Source organism: Pelobates fuscus, chromosome 1 (assembly GCF_036172605.1).
Source record: "Pelobates fuscus isolate aPelFus1 chromosome 1, aPelFus1.pri, whole genome shotgun sequence".
Classification (NCBI taxonomy): domain Eukaryota; kingdom Metazoa; phylum Chordata; class Amphibia; order Anura; family Pelobatidae; genus Pelobates; species Pelobates fuscus.
The window spans coordinates 86,868,787-86,886,884 of NC_086317.1; the positions used below are offsets into that span (position 1 = coordinate 86,868,787).

An 18,098-nucleotide genomic window follows, 5' to 3' on the forward strand; every position below is an offset into this window, starting at 1 on the left:
TACAATTCAATTAATAGGGAATGGGAAGTTGCAAGGCATCTCCCAATGTGCCCCACCTCTGGAAAACACAAGGAGCAGTAAAATAATACTCTCAAATGGTATTGCAAAAATGCTTTATATGGCATAGCTATTAAAGGAACACTATAGTCACCTAAATTACTTTAGCTAAATAAAGCAGTTTTAGTGTATAGATCATTCCCCTGCAATTTCACTGCTCAATTCACTGCCATTTAGGAGTTAAATCACTTTGTTTCTATGTATGCAGCCCTAGCCACACCTCCCCTGGCTATGATTGACAGAGCCTGCATGAAAAAAAAAACTGGTTTCACTTTCAAACAGATGTAATTTACCTTAAATATGTGTATCTCAATTTCTAAATTGAACTTTAATCACATACAGGAGGCTCTTGCAGGGTCTAGCAAGCTATTAACATAGCAGGGGATAAGAAAATCTTAATTAAACAGAACTTGCAATAAAGAAAGCCTAAATAGGGCTCTCTTTACAGGAAGTGTTTATGGAAGGCTGTGCAAGTCACATACAGGGAGGTGTGACTAGGGTTCATAAACAAAGGGATTTAACTCCTAAATGGCAGAGAATTGAGCAGTGCGGCTGCAGGGGCATGTTCTATACACCAAAACTGCTTCATTAAGCTAAAGTTGTTCAGGTGACTATAGTGTCCCTTTAAGCTAGGCAAAATATGAGTAATTTCTACATTGCAATACACTAACAGGTGCAATTTTGGCCTATTTTGGTTTATTTGAATAGCTTTTCCTGGAAAGGTAGCACAGACAAACATTTTCTGGATTGAAACTTGGTTCTTCTGAACCAACATTTGTGTTCCTAACAAAATGATTTTGGACTAGCACAAGTGCACAACATTTCAAAGTTTCGAACTTCCAACTATAATGCCTAACCCTAGCTCCTAACCATAATACCTAACTCAAACGCCTAACTGAAATGCCTAAGCAAAATGTCTAGTGAGTGCAGCCTAAATTTTGGATTATATATATGTGTGTATATGTATATATATATATATATATATATATATATATACATATACACACATATATATATATACACACACAACATAGCAGTTTGCGTGTTGTTCATGCAAATCATCACAAGGATTGTTCTCACTTCATTAAAGCCCACAGATTTTATCATTATCATTATAGAATATAGAATATTGCATAGTTCTTCATTCTCTTGAGTGATAATTTTCAACAAGAATTGCTGGGTTAAAATATAGCAACATTTATTTTTTTTAAAACGATGCATCTGTTGTTTTGCTAAATATCTGTCAAGATGCATCAAGTGCACCTAAAATACATTTAAACAGCAGTTTAGTCCTGACATTCCAAATGCTACATTATTTAAGTTTAAACACTTTTATAAAACCAAATTAAATCATATCACCAATTTTATTAAAGTGTTACTCCAACCAAACAACAGTGTTTTAATAAAAACACAGTTTTTGGTCAGAGTCACCCATATGTGTTCATTCGCCCCCACCCCAGATTAAAAAAATAAAACTTGCATCCAACGCTGAAGTCAAGTTTTACTGGAAGACCGTTTCTTTTTCGATGACATCACTTTCCCTTATAGGCTGTTCAGAATGTTTGTAAACACTAGCACCATGATACTTCCAGGTGGCAGAAGGGCCCTCTAGGTGCCATAACCACTAAAGCATGCTCTAGAGATTATGGTGGTTGAAGTGTTCCTTTAAGGATTAATGACATTTCAATGACACAATCATAACCACAGGTCCAGCCTGTACAAATGAGGGCCCCTGGTCACCCAAAGTCTGGCTCCCACTGGAGGTATGGCTAAATCAGAGATTTACACTTCCTTCTAGCCATACCGATTCATAGCAGGATGTCGCCAGGGAACTCATGACACTATAACCACTTCAATGAGCTGAAGCAGTTACAGCACCTACAGTGTCCCTTTACGGACCAGTTTGTTATGATGACATAGATTGTTATTGGCTCTGGGAAGGTTAAACAAATGAACATGTGTTAGTGTGTCTGACTGCCAGAAAATGTATTATAATTTGATTTAAAGAAGAAAGCATTTTAATTTGTTCTTTGAGTGCCAACACACGGTGCATCAAATAAATACAAACAAACAAAAAAAAAGTTATTTTCTTTTTAATCTCTCTAAGCAGATGGCTGTTATGAAGGCTAAATTTGTCTTTGTTTGCAAATATTTCCTCTGGGGTGTGATTTTTTTTTTTGTGCTGTATGGGCACACATGTTATGTCTCCACAAGAAGAACTGTGAGTTGTGCTAGACAAAGCTTTCACAATTGCCACCCCCAGAAAATCACACACATACAGGAAGAAACAGTTTGTCTGTATTTCAAAAATGATCTCTTATTGTTCATTTTTATTTTATATATATATTTATATATATATAGCACATCCTCTAATACCATGGTTTTACATATCAGGACATGATAGCAAATATCTGTTCCTTAGCAGGTCTTAAAAATAGGTAAATACAAACCCAGACGAACATCGACACATGACATATTACCCTGAGTCATGATTTATTTACAAAAATAAAGCCAAAATGGAGAAGCCATGTGTGAAAAACTAAGTAAATCTTTACTGCTTCCATAGAAATTACTAGGCTAAGAAACAGACAGATGCTGCTAATCAAATGCCCTTGATTGATTGATCATCAGCAAGTGTGACCACCTCTATAAAAGCCCAAGTTTTAGAAGTTTGCTGGTCTGGAGCATTCAGGTAGACATGTGCAATACGTTTCGGTCCGAATATGCATTCGGATGAATTTCGGACAATTCGGACATTCGGGTACTTCCGAATGTCCGAATTGCCAAAGTGACGAATTGCCGAGGTCCCGAAGTTCCGAAATTACCGAATTTCTGAAATGTCGAAGTGCCGAAGTTCCGAAGTGCTGAAGTGCAGAAGTTCCGAAGTTGCCGAAGTTCCGAAGTGTCAAAGTGCCGAAGTTCCGAAGCACAGTATTGCCTAAGTACTAATATATTTACTCAGTGAAAGAAGAAGAATGTTACATTGTAAATAATTTTAAATAAAATGTATACAAACATAGCCAGGATTCAGCTGTAAGCATTTGCAACACTTATAACAAACAAGTAACATACATTCATATAAAATGTAAGTTACTTAGCCTGTCAGTGTAATGACAGGAATGAATAAGTAGATAACTCCCTAATTCCCACGGTATTAGGGAGCTATTTACTAAAAGGCTGAAAGACCTAATTTGGTAAAGATTACTTAGTATTAGTAAATTATGCCCCTACTCGCTATACCGCGAGTAGGGGCATGTCTATTAAAAAAAAAAAAAAGTTCCCCCCTCCCGAGCCCCTGGCCCCCACCCCTGAGCGGCGGGTGGGGGCCCTAATTTAAAATAATGGGGGGGGACCTATTGTCCTCCCCCCAGGCCCCCACCCCTGAGCGGTGGGTGGGGGCCCTAAATCAGAATAAGGGGGGGAACTAATGTCCTATAATTATAATAAGGGGGGGGAAGTAATGAGCGGTGGGTGGGGGCCCTACAGTAAAATAAGGGGGGGGACCTAATGTCCTCCCCCTGGCCCCCACCCTGAGCGGTGGGTGGGGGCCCTGCAGTAAAATAATGGGGGGGGACCTATTGTCCTCCCCCTGGCCCCCACCCCTGAGCGGTGGGTGGGGGCCCTAAATCAGAATAAGGGGGGGAACTAATGTCCTATAATTATAATAAGGGGGGGGAAGTAATGAGCGGTGGGTAGGGGCCCTAAATACTAATAAGGGGGGGGACCTAATATCCTCCCCCTGGCCCCCACCCCTGAGCGGCGGATGGGGGCTCTAAATACTAATAAGGGGGGGGACCTAATGTGCTCCACCCTGGCCCCCACCCCTCAGCGGCGGGTGGGGGCCCTAAAAAATATCCCCCCCAGGTGACTAGGGGGTCACCCCTTCCCCCCCAATAAAAAGTATCCCCCTACCTACCCCCCTCACCCTAAAAACTAATGAGGGGGGACCTTTAACTAAGTACCTGTAAAAAAAAAAAAACTTACCATTCAATGTTTTCTTTCTTCTAAAATCTTCTTTTTTCAGCCCCCAAAAAAGGGCAAATAAAAAACCATAATAACCGACGCAATTCTAAAAAAAAAAAACGAGAGCAAAAAAATAATAATACTTCTTCACCCATGGGGGGCTCCGCGCAGACTGAGCTCTGCAGGGCGAGGGAAGGCTTATAAAGCCTTGCCCTGCCCTGCAATTAGGCTCAGAGCACTCTGATTGGTGGGTTTAAGCCATCCAATCAGAGTGCTCTGACAGGTAAATGAAAAGACTGACAGGTAAGTCTCTACATTTACCTGTCACAGCACTCTGATTGAATGGTTTGAAATCCACCAATCAGAGTGCTCTGTGTCATTTTACACAGCGTGGGAAAGTTCTTTGGAATTTTCCTACGCTGTGTAATTTACTCATAACTCTCTGATTGGTTACTTAATCCACCAATCAGAGAGTTATGAGTAAGTTTTACTTTTATTTTTTTACAGGTACTTAGTTAAAGGTCCCCCCTCATTAGTTTTTAAGGTGAGGGGGGTAGGTAGGGGGATACTTTTTATTGGGGAGTTTGGGGAGGCGGGAGGGGGAACATTTTTTTTAGGGCCCCCACCCGCCGCTCAGGGGTGGGGACCAGGGGGGAGGACCTTTGGTCTCCCCCCTTATTAGTATTTAGGGCCCCCACCCACCGCTCAGGGGTGGGGGCCAGGGGGGAGGACATTAGGTCCCCCCCTTATTAGTATTTAGGGCCTCCACACGCCGCTGAGAGGTGGGGGCCAGGGGGAAGGACATTAGGTCCCCCCCCTTATTACAATTTAGGGCCCCCACCCGCCGCTCAGGGGTGCGGGCCAGGGGGGAGGACATTAGGTCCCCCCCCCTTATTAATATTTAGGGCCCCCACCCGCCGCTCAGGGGTGGGGGCCAGGGGGAGGACATTAGGTCCCCCTCCCTTATTTTACTGTAGGGCCCCCACCCACCGCTCAGGGGTGGGGGGGAGGACATTAGGTCCCCCCCTTTATTAGTATTTAGGGCCCCCACCCACCGCTCAGGGGTGGGGGCCAGGGGGGAGGACATTAGGTCCCCCCTTATTCTGATTTAGGGCCCCCACCCGCCGCTCAGGAGTGGGGGCCAGGGGGGAGGACAATAGGTCTCCCCTCCATCATTTTACGTTAGGGCCCCCACCCGCCGCTCAGGGGTGGGGGCCGGGGGGGGGTACTATTTTTTATTTATTTTTTAAACAGTGAGCAGTCACAGGCTGCTCACTGTTTACTAGACATAGAAATCTTGCACAATTAAAGAGAAGAATCCCCTATTTTAACCAATTTCGCCTTTAACTAGACACATGGAGTCTAAGCAAGTTAACCATGAGATAACCCATAAAAGGGTGAAAGAGGGAAACTGCGGTATCTCTGGTACAATTTTAGAATGTATAGAAGTGCTACATTAAAAAAGATGGTTTGCGGGGGCAGGGCCTGACCGCCGGCGGGATCAGACGTGTTTGTCTGAGCTCCCGCTCCAAGGGCCCGAAAGTCGGAGCAAACTGGAGGTTTACCGCAACCAGCAGACCACACAGGCCCCCAGTGATAGGGAATAGCGGGGATACCGCAACGGACCCTGCCCGGCACCGACTGTAACCCGGCTGGGGCTCGGAGCTTGCTGGGGCTTGAGCCGGGATGGGACGGCCGCTCTCCCGGGTCTCCGGCCGGCGTCTCGCACCCCCCCCCCCCTCTGGACCGGGGGGGTATCCCGGTCTGCAGGGGCAATGGCCAGCATGCCGACCTGGGCCCAAACCACCACCCTGGCGGGCAACATCAACCGGGCGACAACCCACAAGATGGCCGCCGGCCATGTGCGCGAGCCGCCAACAGAGATCGAGCTAGCGCTGACAGACAAGTGAGAAAGCAAATAAAGCTGACGAAAAAGCATCCAATATCGTCCTACCAGACTATTACAAAGCAATAAAGCTGCTAGACGCTGCGACTGAGATCATGCTGCACCTCTATGGAAATGGTGGCATTAGCACCTACCACGAGACACAACGATGCAGAACCCACCTAGACATCACTGACCACCCAGAGCATCAAGACGTAAAGCGGCCAGGAGGCATATTGGATCAAGGACCGGAAAACTTTGGGGACACGCTGATACTGAACCCCCTGTTATTGCTCATCTGTGGTACAAGGTGACAACTTGATAAACTGGTCCCTGATAACAAACAACAAGATCATCTCCAGCAATGTAATGACTCTTTGTAATTAGTCCCAGCAGTACCTCTCTCAAACGCCTACAGGACCCAGAGTCTTGATAATAACACACAGCAAACGAACGCCATGTCTAATTAACCTAATCTTATATAGGCCTGCCAAGTCCCCTTGCACTGTTTTGTTTAACCTTATCATCATATGACAAGCATGTGACCCATTGTATACCTCTAGTGCATAACTTGAAATGTAAACTTGCGGTCTAGCCCATTATATGCTGTGATGTTTTAGACAAGATGTCACTGTATAAAATGCATGTCCCTCTTTTACTCATAGATAAGCATAACCTAACCAATATCGAGAAACTGAAACGATGACACTCAACATGCACACTAATCTTAAGCGGAACTAAACATGTTTATAATTTACAATTGCATTGAACACTTAAATGTTTACGTTAATCGAGCACCTACACTATTGCAATTCTGTCATATTTAACTAAAAATGTGCCTGACACTCGATTACCACAACCTGTAAAGCAAATGTTCACTAATGTACCCTGATGTCGCTGTTGTGGCGCACCAAGGCGTATTGTTACTTTTGTGCACATCAAAAATAAAGAATAAAAAAAAAAAAAAAAAGATGGTTTGCAGCAAACTCATGAATCATGGAAGTCTTAAAGAACCATTAATTTAACACGTTACGACATTATTTGCATGAAGAACACACTCATTTAACAATGGCCGGTCAAAAGTGAGGAGTCATTGACAGCCTTGAATACAGTGTTTAGAACAAAGGAATTAGGCATGATGTTCTCTACCAGACATTGCCTTCCCTTATGTCTTTGTATCAAATATGTATCATGATATTCAAAGTTAATTTGAAGTGAATTTCAAATTTAAGTTTGAAGTAGCCAAACTGGGAACATTTTAATTCAGCTACTCTGACATTAAGTTTGAAATTTACTTTAAATCCCCTTTCATGTCTCAGTTTAGTGAATAACTCTTTGTGTTTCCAACTCCTGCTTATAAGGTGGTTCTTCAGCTCCATGTTTTATTGCTCTGTAACCTTTATTAACTTTGTGTTACAATAGGTTGGATGTCCTATCTTTACATCTGTGTAAAGACAATCCCGATTTTCCCAATCCAATAAGAACGGTTCTATGTATGTTTTGATAATAACTCAATCCTTTATACTTTGCGAGGCGTTACCTTGATAATGGAACCGGAAGCTGCCATGATTGATGTGCTGCAAACTCTGGAAGTGAATCATGACTTGATTTGTTGGGCTGCGTATCACTTGACCTCTCATAAGGAAAGATTCGTTCGCTAGTATCACAGGCTCCACTCCTTCCAGGCTTTCTATGGTTACTGTCTCGCCTTCCGATAAACTGATATTTTCTACCTGTAGGAAGAATGAATTACACATAGAAATATGAATTTTATTTTTAATTGTGTACTCTTCTTTCACTTTGGAAAATGACAGATATAATCAGTAACTAATCATTTTAATATAATATTAACTGTGCTTCCAAATGATGCTCCTGTGAGTGCCAAGGGTTTAAGTATCCCTACTTAATTGTATATTCACAGCTATTTAGTTATATACGGATATACACCCACCTCAAGATATAGCATATAACCCCTTCAACTCATATTCTTGGAATCAAGTCCATTTATGATGTACAATACATATCATGCCGGCCCTAATTGTGTTGTATTGTAAATTATCTTCAAATCAATAAGTAATTGTGAGACCACGTCATAGGGTTAATTGTGTTTGATTTTGCTGCTATATTAAGAACTTCATGACCAGTAATTGCATTAAACAATTCAAATGCTAGTTGTTGCTATTAAGACATTCTCATCTCTCATAATGGCAAGTGAGCTCGTTAGAATGCTGGGTTTTACCTGCTGAGTTAAGGGTAAATTGGGAGCACTGTGGTTAGAAAAGGTTGTGAACACGTTAAGTAGGAGCCAATCAGCTTACTGTAGTATAAACAGAGGGATTGAAGGGATTGCAATAAACACTATTCCCCAAGTTTCCTGGTTTGCCAATACTATATCCTACTTGGTGATATATAAGTAATAGACCTCTCAGTCTTTGCTCCCTCGTTGGCAGTGAGACATAGTGCCATGTATCAAGCCATTTCTGCCCCCTGGGTAGAGCACATCCATGTATTTTGTAATGAATACATACCTTGTGACCATCATGGTGCACAACCATAACACCCCAAGTTGAAGTAAACTCCTACTCCAGGTATGTTTATTGCATTTGTCATTATTTTTTGTATTTAAATAGTAAAGAGAACAATGTTTTGGTGAACATTCTTGTTCACCAACAGTAAAGGATAGTAATACTAATAAAAATAATAATGATAAACAAAAAAGAGTGGAAAAAGCAGAAATAAGAAAACCTGGTTATGAAGAAGGTGGCATTTTGCCTTCTACACAGGATGACTCTCTCCTAAGGGGGCATGAGAAAAGAGGCTGATTCTCTGTTTTGCTTCCTTGGCCGATATATTGCAGTATATCGCAAGTTACTGAAAACATTGGTAGGAATCCTCGGCTAGCTTCCTGATCAGTACTGTGAATCAATTGTGTCAAGTTACAGGAGTGATCTTATTTGAGAACTAGCTCCATTATCCGAACACACAAGTTGGCCAGGACAGCCGGATAAACTAATTTTGCAGCAATAATTTAACACAGTTATTGACCAGCAGGATTAATGGTCTTTCCAGAACCTCTACAAATTTCCTCCTATCCTTTGACCTCCTAATTCTGCCTCCGAACTGGATATTCACAATTTTACATGAGATTGCCTCTTCTTTGTAGAATGGTGCAACTTAATAATAAATCAAAGCACTGCCTCTGTCTTGTTTTGTCTGCTTGTCTCTCTCCTTGCCACATTCATTTATCTCTCTGCATGTCTATTAAACTCTTCATTTGCCTTTGTTTGTTTCACTTTCAAGCTCCCTTTCTCTTTGTATGGTTTTTTTTTCTCCTTCCATCTGTGTGTTTGTCACTCTTAATCCATCACTGCCTCTCTCCATCTGCCCATCTCTTGCAATTGTCTGTCTCGTTCAATATGTCTGTCTGTTCATCTCTTTCAGACCAAGTGTCTCCACTTATTTGTTTCTGTCAATCTTTCTGCTTGTCTCTGCCCATCTCTCTTTCTAAAGCCACCAGCCTACCTGCCTCTCTTGGTTTGCCTACTTGTTTCACTCTGTCTGTCTTGTTTTCTCAATCTGTTTGTCTTTCAGTGTGCCTGCCCCTTTTTTTCAAGCAGTCTACCTGCCTAACATGGTGATGGAAGTTGCGGGGAAGGCGATGATGTAATGCAAATGGCATTGGTGGGATGACTTTGTAGAATAGAACTGAGAATGCAGAATAAGAGATTCTTGCTGATGTACCATATGTATCAACAGTGGGGCAGTGGAAGGAGCAATATCAACGTTGGGGCCGCTGGGAGATTAGTTGGAGAAACAAATAGGTGAAAATAAAATAGAAAATAAATAAAAGGTTTTAACTTATAAAGTGAATTATAACTGCGGGACAGAGGCCTGTTTTAGAAGGCAGAGTTTTGGTGGACGGTTAATTGTTCCACCAAGGGAAGACGACTACTGGGACTTGTTACGATGCATCATTCCTCTCCACTTCTTTACTTCGTTGAAAAACTATTCAAACGTGTTTTTACAGATACGGCAATGATGTCTCAGAGCACCTTTAACCCTCTAGCAAAGCTTTGTCCCCTTGCAATAGTTAACATTCAATTATCGAGGCTCCTATACTGGGATTTATTTCCTTACAATGTTGTTAGGATTTTATTTACAATTCATTCATAATATCTACCAAAATCTTGATCATAAAACAAAAAACCATAAGGTTATAAGTTTAAACTTTAAATTGAGTTTGTGATAGCTTAATTTGTCTATTAATTCATGATAGAGAGAAAAAACACATACACACACGTATATATACAAATGTTATTCTAAAACAACGGCTGGATAAAAAAACAAAACAAAACACAAAGTCAGCCCTCCAGCTTACAATCACTCTGCTTCTCTTATTAACAATGATATTAATATTTTTATGCTTTGACAGTTGTATGTTGTAGAGTCTGTATGATGAGTGCTTGACTGCCCACGATCAATACAGGCCTCCAGCCCTTGCTATTTGACAGAGCCTTTGCGATGGATCAATAGCGTACAACCTTTAAAGGGCACATTTCCACCTGGCTACTGTAAAGCATCCCTGGCCTCCTGTGGACCACCAGCAAGTCAAATTTCAAGTATCTCCTGAGGAGGTGCCATGAAGGAAAGGTTGACAGCTGTGCTTTCTGAGCATGGATATCATCAATGTTCAAATAGTAAGGACAGAAAAAGCCTCAAAGACAGAGAGGGAAGTCAAGTCAAAGCTAAATAATAAACAAGTGAACTGTTTTGTAGAAGATTTTGAAAGTTCTGTTGCACGCAATTGATCTTGGTAGGTCAATTTAGAATATTTTATGAAAACTTCAATAACGATAAAGAAAGTTATAAAAAAATATGTATTTTTGAAAAAGTTCAGTTACTGGCTATTAATACAAAACAAATGGATCAATAAATAGACATTTAGACTGCAGGAGGGTGTAGTATTTTGCGTGTTACTCATGGTAACATTCAAATGTAAGGCCAAAGTAGCCGAGTTGGAAACATTTTTTAGCTCAACTATTTTGACTTTAAACTTGAAATTTACTTTGAATTCTCACTTGTACATCAGGAGTAACTAAAAAGGTAGATCTTCAGATATTGCTGTAATATATCGTGATGTGTTGTGAACCATTAGAATGGCAAAACACAATAACATAGAAACATAGAAACATAGAATGTGACGGCAGATAAGAACCATTCGGCCCATCTAGTCTGCCCAGTTTTCTAAATACTTTCATTAGTCCCTGGGCTTATCTTATAGTTAGGATAGCCTTATGCCTATCCCACGCATGCTTAAACTCCTTTACTGTGTTAACCTCTACCACTTCAGCTGGAAGGCTATTCCATGCATCCACTACCCTCTCAGTAAAGTAATACTTCCTGATATTATTTTTAAACCTTTGTCCCTCTAATTTAAGACTATGTCCTCTTGTTGTGGTAGTTTTTCTTCTTTTAAATATAGTCTCCTCCTTTACTGTGTTGATTCCCTTTATGTATTTAAATGTTTCTATCATATCCCCCCTGTGTCGTCTTTCCTCCAAGCTATACATGTTAAGATCCTTTAACCTTTCCTGGTAAGTTTTATCCTGCAATCCATGAACCAGTTTAGTAGCCCTTCTTTGAACTCTCTCTAAGGTATCAATATCCTTCTCAAGATATGGTCTCCAGTACTGTGTACAGTACTCCAAGTGAGGTCTCACCAGTGTTCTGTACAATGGCATGAGCACTTCCCTCTTTCTACAATGGGAGCCCTGGTTCTATAATTTGGGTTTCTATTTATTATTATTTTGTTAATATAAACCCCTAGCTTGTTATGAAGCCTACATGCCAATGGCATTGATTGGTTATTACTGGTTTCAGTGCAGCATCCTCTCGCCCAGTGTATTGCACTGTGTAAACTATAGGAGACAAAAAAAAGAAGTTACTGGCACACTATCCCAAGTTCCTATATTCATTTAAATCACAGAAATGGTTAGAACAATAGCAATGGCCATTACAATATAAGCACACCAGCTTCGTCAAGGCCAAAGATGCTGACAATTCAACCTGTAGCTTTCAAGAAAAAGGCAAACTCTGTAATGGATGGAAGAAATAGCTACAGTATTTATCAGCTAGAATGTATACGCAAAATAAAACTGAAAAAAATAAATATTAGCAAGAGGCTTGCCATGATGCTGACATGTTAGCATACTTTTTAATGGCCATTGCACTGGTACAAAAACTCTGATATTTAGATGATAGTACTGTACTGGAAGCAAAAGGTATCAGTTTGATGGGTGTACGTCTATCAGAGAGTCTTTATAGAATATTCAAAGATAAGACAGTGAAACAGACATGGCATATTTCATTGTATCTATAATATATTAAGGATTTCTGTATCTTTACTATCTGCATATAATTTTAGTGTTGGTATATTGTTTGTTTAGTACATTACCCAACCTGAGAGGTCCTCTGTTACATAAGTATCCTTCCTTGTGTCCCAGTTTATTATTTCTGAGGTTATTACATCTCCTCCTGACCTCAATAAGATGGAGACATCACATAGCACCTTAGTGTGTTAACATACGTAGCTTCTGGTGTTGGTGGGTGAGGAAATTCAATCATGCATGCACCTTTTACTATAGTGTATGTTTTTTTTTTAAATCTCATTTGGTTGTATAAATGTGGCAACCAAACTATAGAAAACAAAAGGGGAAAAAAAGTAGAATATAAGAGGTGAAATAACAAAAAAAAAGTCGCAAGCAACAGTCATAAACAACACATTTTAAATGGACACTCCAGGCACCCAGACCCCTTTTGCCCATTGGAGTGGTCTGGGTGCCAACTCCCACTACCCTTAACCCTGCAACTGTAATTATTGCAGTTTTCATAAACTGCAATATTTCCATTGCTGGGTTAACTCCTCCTCTAGTGGCTGTCTACTAGCCAGCCACTAGAGTGCACTTCTGTGTTTATAGCGTTGCTGAAATCCCTATAGGAAAGCATTAAAAGCATTTTTCAATGCTTTCCTATGGGGAGGTCTAATGCGCATGCACGGCATTGCCGCGCATGCGCATTAGGTCTCCCCCGCCGGCGGCCGCGCATGCTCAATAGGTATCCCCCACCGGAAGATGTCGGTGGGGAAGGAGCATGGCGGACCCTGACCCAGCGCCGAGGGACATCGGCTCTGGATACATGTAAGTCACTAAAAGGGTGGCGGGGGGTGGGAGGGAGGGAGAGGGGACCTGCAGTGCCAGGAAAACGGTTTATTTTCCTGGCACTGGAGAGTCCCTTAAATGTTTCAAACACGTTCATTTCTGATGTCTGGTTGTAGTGGTTAAGGGTTAGGCACTAGAATTTGGAGTTATTCTAGGTTTAGAATTAGAAACACTAATTGTAAAATAAAAAATAAAAAAACATTAGGGATTAGATTTAAGATTGGAATTGAAGATTAGGTTTACAGAATTACTGTTAGATTTGAAAACATCTGCCCCTTCAGTTTTTAACCAAAGTGCGGTTAACAGCAAAATAAAACTAATACAAAATATGCCATCTTTGGGTGTATGTAATGCTAAGCATGACTGTGTTTTATCATTTGGTTAGAGCAGTAATAATATCACTGCCGTAGAACTGGGACTCCGATCTATCCTCCCTAATACACAAATATGTCCCGTCTAGGCCCTTATGCTCTGCTGAAGACTTACGTCTATCGTCTGTCCGTACTCCCACCTCTAATGCTCGCCTTCAAGATTTCTCAAGGGCTGCACCGTTTCTGTGGAACTCGCTTCCCTCCTCCGTTAGATGCACACCCAGTCTCCACTCCTTCAAAAATTCGTTATAAACCCACTTCCTCATAAAAGCGTATCAATTAAACTGTTAATAGCTCCTGACTGATTCCTCTCTTGCAACTGGCATTAGCCAAGAAGAAGCTCCATGTAATAATCAAGAAGGTGCTCCATGTAAACGAACACACCACTAATCCACCTAAGTAATGGAGAGAATAGAGAACACAGGCTATACTCTAAGATTCCAATGGTGTAGGTTTATTCAAGGGCAAACCAACCCACCAAACAATGCAATGGCAATGTTTTGGCTCCCAAGAGACAACGAGGAGAGCAGAGAGCAGAGGCTTCTTCATTTCTAAAAATCTTATTTCGTTCTATAATTGTAAAGAGCTGCTAAATATTTTGTTGCTATATAAATACCAAAGTTACTAGAGTGGAAAGTCAAGTTTCGTTCTTTCTAAAACAGATAAAATGACATTAGAAGTGCTTTATTATTAATGTTCTATATGTTTTCCATTATATTTCTAACACTAGTGGTAATTTAGCCATATAAGTACATAAATAGCTCCATCATAAATGTAATGAATTTATATGAACGCATATTGTACTCTATTCAGTGACGATTCTACATTTTGTTGAAAGTGACTTTATATTTTTTTTTTACAAGTCAAGTTGTGTATGCGGTAGATAATTTCAACGTAACTTTGGCGCAGTAGCAATATTAATTTCACAGCTGTTGAATCTAGGTTTATTTAGATATCATGGTACCATCTGCAATTAAAGCCTTCTATAGATCACTACATTTTAATGAGAGCCTGATACAGTAAGAGTAATCTTAAATGTACAATGTAGATCCTAATCACTGTGCGCTGAACCTCATTGATGAGTTATTGACAACATAATAAATGTTATTAAATATATATATTTATAGACAATGAGGTTAGGGTCAGCCCACTAGTTAATGATTCAACCTGTTTTATAGAACGCGTAATACCTCATTCTAATCTCACAATATATTACTAGAAGTATACAATGACAAATTGGCAATGCTAATGGGGGATTTATTGATTAAGACATAGGTCAAAAGAAACAATTATGGCACAATCTTTGTAAAATTAACTATTAAGATCGCTAATACAATGTAAATTAAAGGTGTTGTATTATTTATTTCTGCTAAAGACATTTTGAAACAAAATGTTTCTTTACGTATGCCTCGGAGAACTTTGCATCTTTTTTGGCTTAGTTTATTTAATCCTTACTACACAATTGTGTTTAAGATATTTTATAATTCTTGCTCGTTCAGACACACCTCATTCCGACACATCTTGTTTGAATTGGTCAACTTTCCCATATAAACTTCCAAATCACCACCCTTAAAGGGGCACTGTAGTCACTAAAACAACTTTAGCTTAATGGAGCAATTTTGGTTTATATATCATGCACCTTTAGTCTCACTACTCAATTATCTGCCATTTAGGAGTTAAATCACTTTGTTCGTGCAGCCCTAGTCACACCTCCCTGCATGTAACTTGCACAGCCTTCCCAAACACTTCCTGTAAAGAGAGATCAAATGTTTATATTTTGTTTTCATGCAAAGCTGGTTTAACTCCTAAATGGGAGAGAATGGAGCAGGGAGACTTCAGAGGTATGATCTATACACAAGAACTGTTTCATTAAGCTAAAGTTGTTTGGTGACTATAGTGTCCCTTTAACAAAAGGTAGGACATGTGCAGGAACTGCTAAATTTCCCCGTATGCTCCATTTGTTTCAGAGCCTAACCCAGCTTTTATCTAAGCCTCGCACTCAAAACCTTTTAGCTAGTTTACTTTATTATACAGTTAGCACATCTGCGCTCAGATTGGTGAATATTTGTTCCAAGCACCTCTGAGCAGGCCTTTTATGTATTTTACAGCTTTTTATTAACATATATATGTTCTAAAATTAATAATTTTGGTTCTGCCCATTCCATTCAAATATTTTGTCTGATTACAGAAATATGTATTTTGTATTCTGACAAATACTTTCCAATTAAATGATTTTTTATATAAACATGCTTGATTTTCTGTCTCTAGGTTTAGAGTTATAGCTTTCGTTAAGATAAATGTGCTATCTATCCTAAATACACTTACCAGTTGGTAATTTTGGAGCTGATAATTTTGTTTTGTGTGTGATCTGGAAATAAATAATAATTTTACTTCTTTACTAGCAACAGTGCAGACGGGCATGTATCCTCAATTACATTAGAGCCTGGGAACACCTCTAGTGGCCACTCCTCAGACTGCCATTAGAGGGGCCTCCTGGGTCAGTGCTGCATGAAGATGCTGAACGTTTCCCATAACAATGTATTGAATCAATGCATCTCTATGAGAAGATGCTGATTGGCCAGGGTGGCGTTTGACTCTACCAACAAGCCCGCCTCCTTGGCTTAGATCATCAGAATTGACAATTTCAGCCAATCCAATGCTTTCCTATAAGAAAGCATTGTGATTTGCTGAAATAATCAATTCTGATGATGTCAGCAAAGAGAGTGGGGCATGTGCAGAGTCAGCACCAGCAGACCCACTGGAAATAAGGTGAATTTTTACTCTGTTTAATCGGTGGCTAGGGGCCTATATAGTGTTTTTAACACTATAGCAGGGATAGGCAACCTTCGGAACTCCAGATGTTGTGGACTACATCCCCCATAATGCTCTTACACCCATAATGCTGGTAAAGCATCATGGGAGGTGTAGTCCGAAACATCTGGAGTGACGAAGGTTGCCTATGCCTGCACTATAGAGTCAGGAATACACATTTGTATTCCTGACCTTATTGTTTTCCTTTAAGGGTGCTATAGAAGAAAGGCAACTAACTGTATTTAATACATAGTTGTATTTTTTACATTTTGATGAACTTCTAGGAATCTGAATTTCTCAAAATGCTAGCAAATTTCTGATATTTTTTTATATTTTTTTTTTTATATTTTTCCAAACTTGTCAAAAACATACATCAAATAAATCAAGTATACCAGATAATCGGAACACTTTATATCCCCTAATATTTCTTTAGATAATGCAGGTATATGTAAAAATAAGAGTTTTGTTAATTTTTATATTTCGAAGTATCCCTGATCAGCAATGCATCAAAAACTTTTAATTTGCCATCAGATGATAGCTGTGCATCTCATTTGTTTAAATTATTTTATTTTATAAAAATAAATGGTATCAAAGGGAATAACATTACTGAATAATGTAATTAAAAAATCAACACATATTCATAATATGATTTCCTTTCATTGTGTCAAATGAATACCATAGACCAGACGTTGCAGACAGTTTTAATCTGGAAAGTTGTGATTTTTATCCTTGAAACTTGTTTACATCTTCTAAAATTTCTAGTGCTAATAATCAAATAACAATGCATAGCACGAAAGATACAACCTATAAAACTTCAAGTTAAATTTAACAATTTTAATCAGCATTTGACACTTAAGAATTGAAGAGATGCTGAAGTCATTAGAATCTTATTTGAAGTTGTCAGGTACAATAATGGTTGGTCTTTTTAGACACAAAACAGATGGATTTATCTGGGTTCCTGGAAAGATTAAAATGTATCTATAAATCTTGGAATATATGTAACACTATAACAAGGTTTTATTCAGAGCACAATCACCTGGAACCAAGGTTATAACTGAAGGGGATGCTGACCCATAGGTACCATCAGGGCCAGATTAAGAGCCCAGTGGGCCTGGTGCTGACAATTATGAGGGGCCTAATTACAGAATCTTAACCAAAAACACTAAAACAGTCATACCTCACAAGCGTTATGTATCTGGTGGAGATGGTGCCAGAGGGAAACTCATAGGATGCAGTTATAAGAAAATGCAGATTCTCTTAAAATATGCTAATCTCTCTCTAATTAATGCTTTAATCTTTCAAGTAAATCCATTCCCCCTAACAGCAATGTCCAGTGAAGCAGGAAGTCAATGGGTGGTGTAAAAGGGTGGGCCACTGACACTAATCACGTGACCAGAACTGCCAAAAGGAGCGAACATGCCCCAAAAAGGGGCATGTCTGCCCAAAGAATTGGAAGGCCAGTCTGGCATCAGTGTCCTTATGTATCACAGTGTCAGTGTCCCTATGTCACCCAGTCCACTAGTCTCCCAGTGTCTGTGTCCTCATTGCTCCCAGTGTCCCCATGTCTCAGTGTGTTCTGTGTCACTAGGATACTAGGGGACACTGAGAGACATGGGGACACTGAGACATGGAGACACAGACACTAGGGACACAGAGACATGGGGACACAGACATTTTGGGACACTAAGACACTAGGGACACAGAGACATGGGAACACAGACACTGGGAGACTAGAGGACACTGGGAGGCATGGGAACACAGACACTTGGGGACACTGAGAGACATGGGGACACT

At 40.1% G+C, this 18,098-nt stretch overlaps 1 protein-coding gene across 2 annotated transcripts in view; it reads right to left on the reverse strand.

The window, feature by feature from the left end:
* Nucleotides 1–18,098, reverse strand: part of SEZ6 (seizure related 6 homolog) — a 577,716-nt gene that overhangs the window by 142,687 nt on the left and 416,931 nt on the right. For both annotated transcript variants that reach the window (XM_063449977.1, XM_063449976.1), the window contains exon 4: nucleotides 7,446–7,638. In XM_063449977.1, coding sequence (XP_063306047.1) covers nucleotides 7,446–7,638 — 193 coding nt within the window. The remainder of the gene's footprint in view (nucleotides 1–7,445; nucleotides 7,639–18,098) is intronic.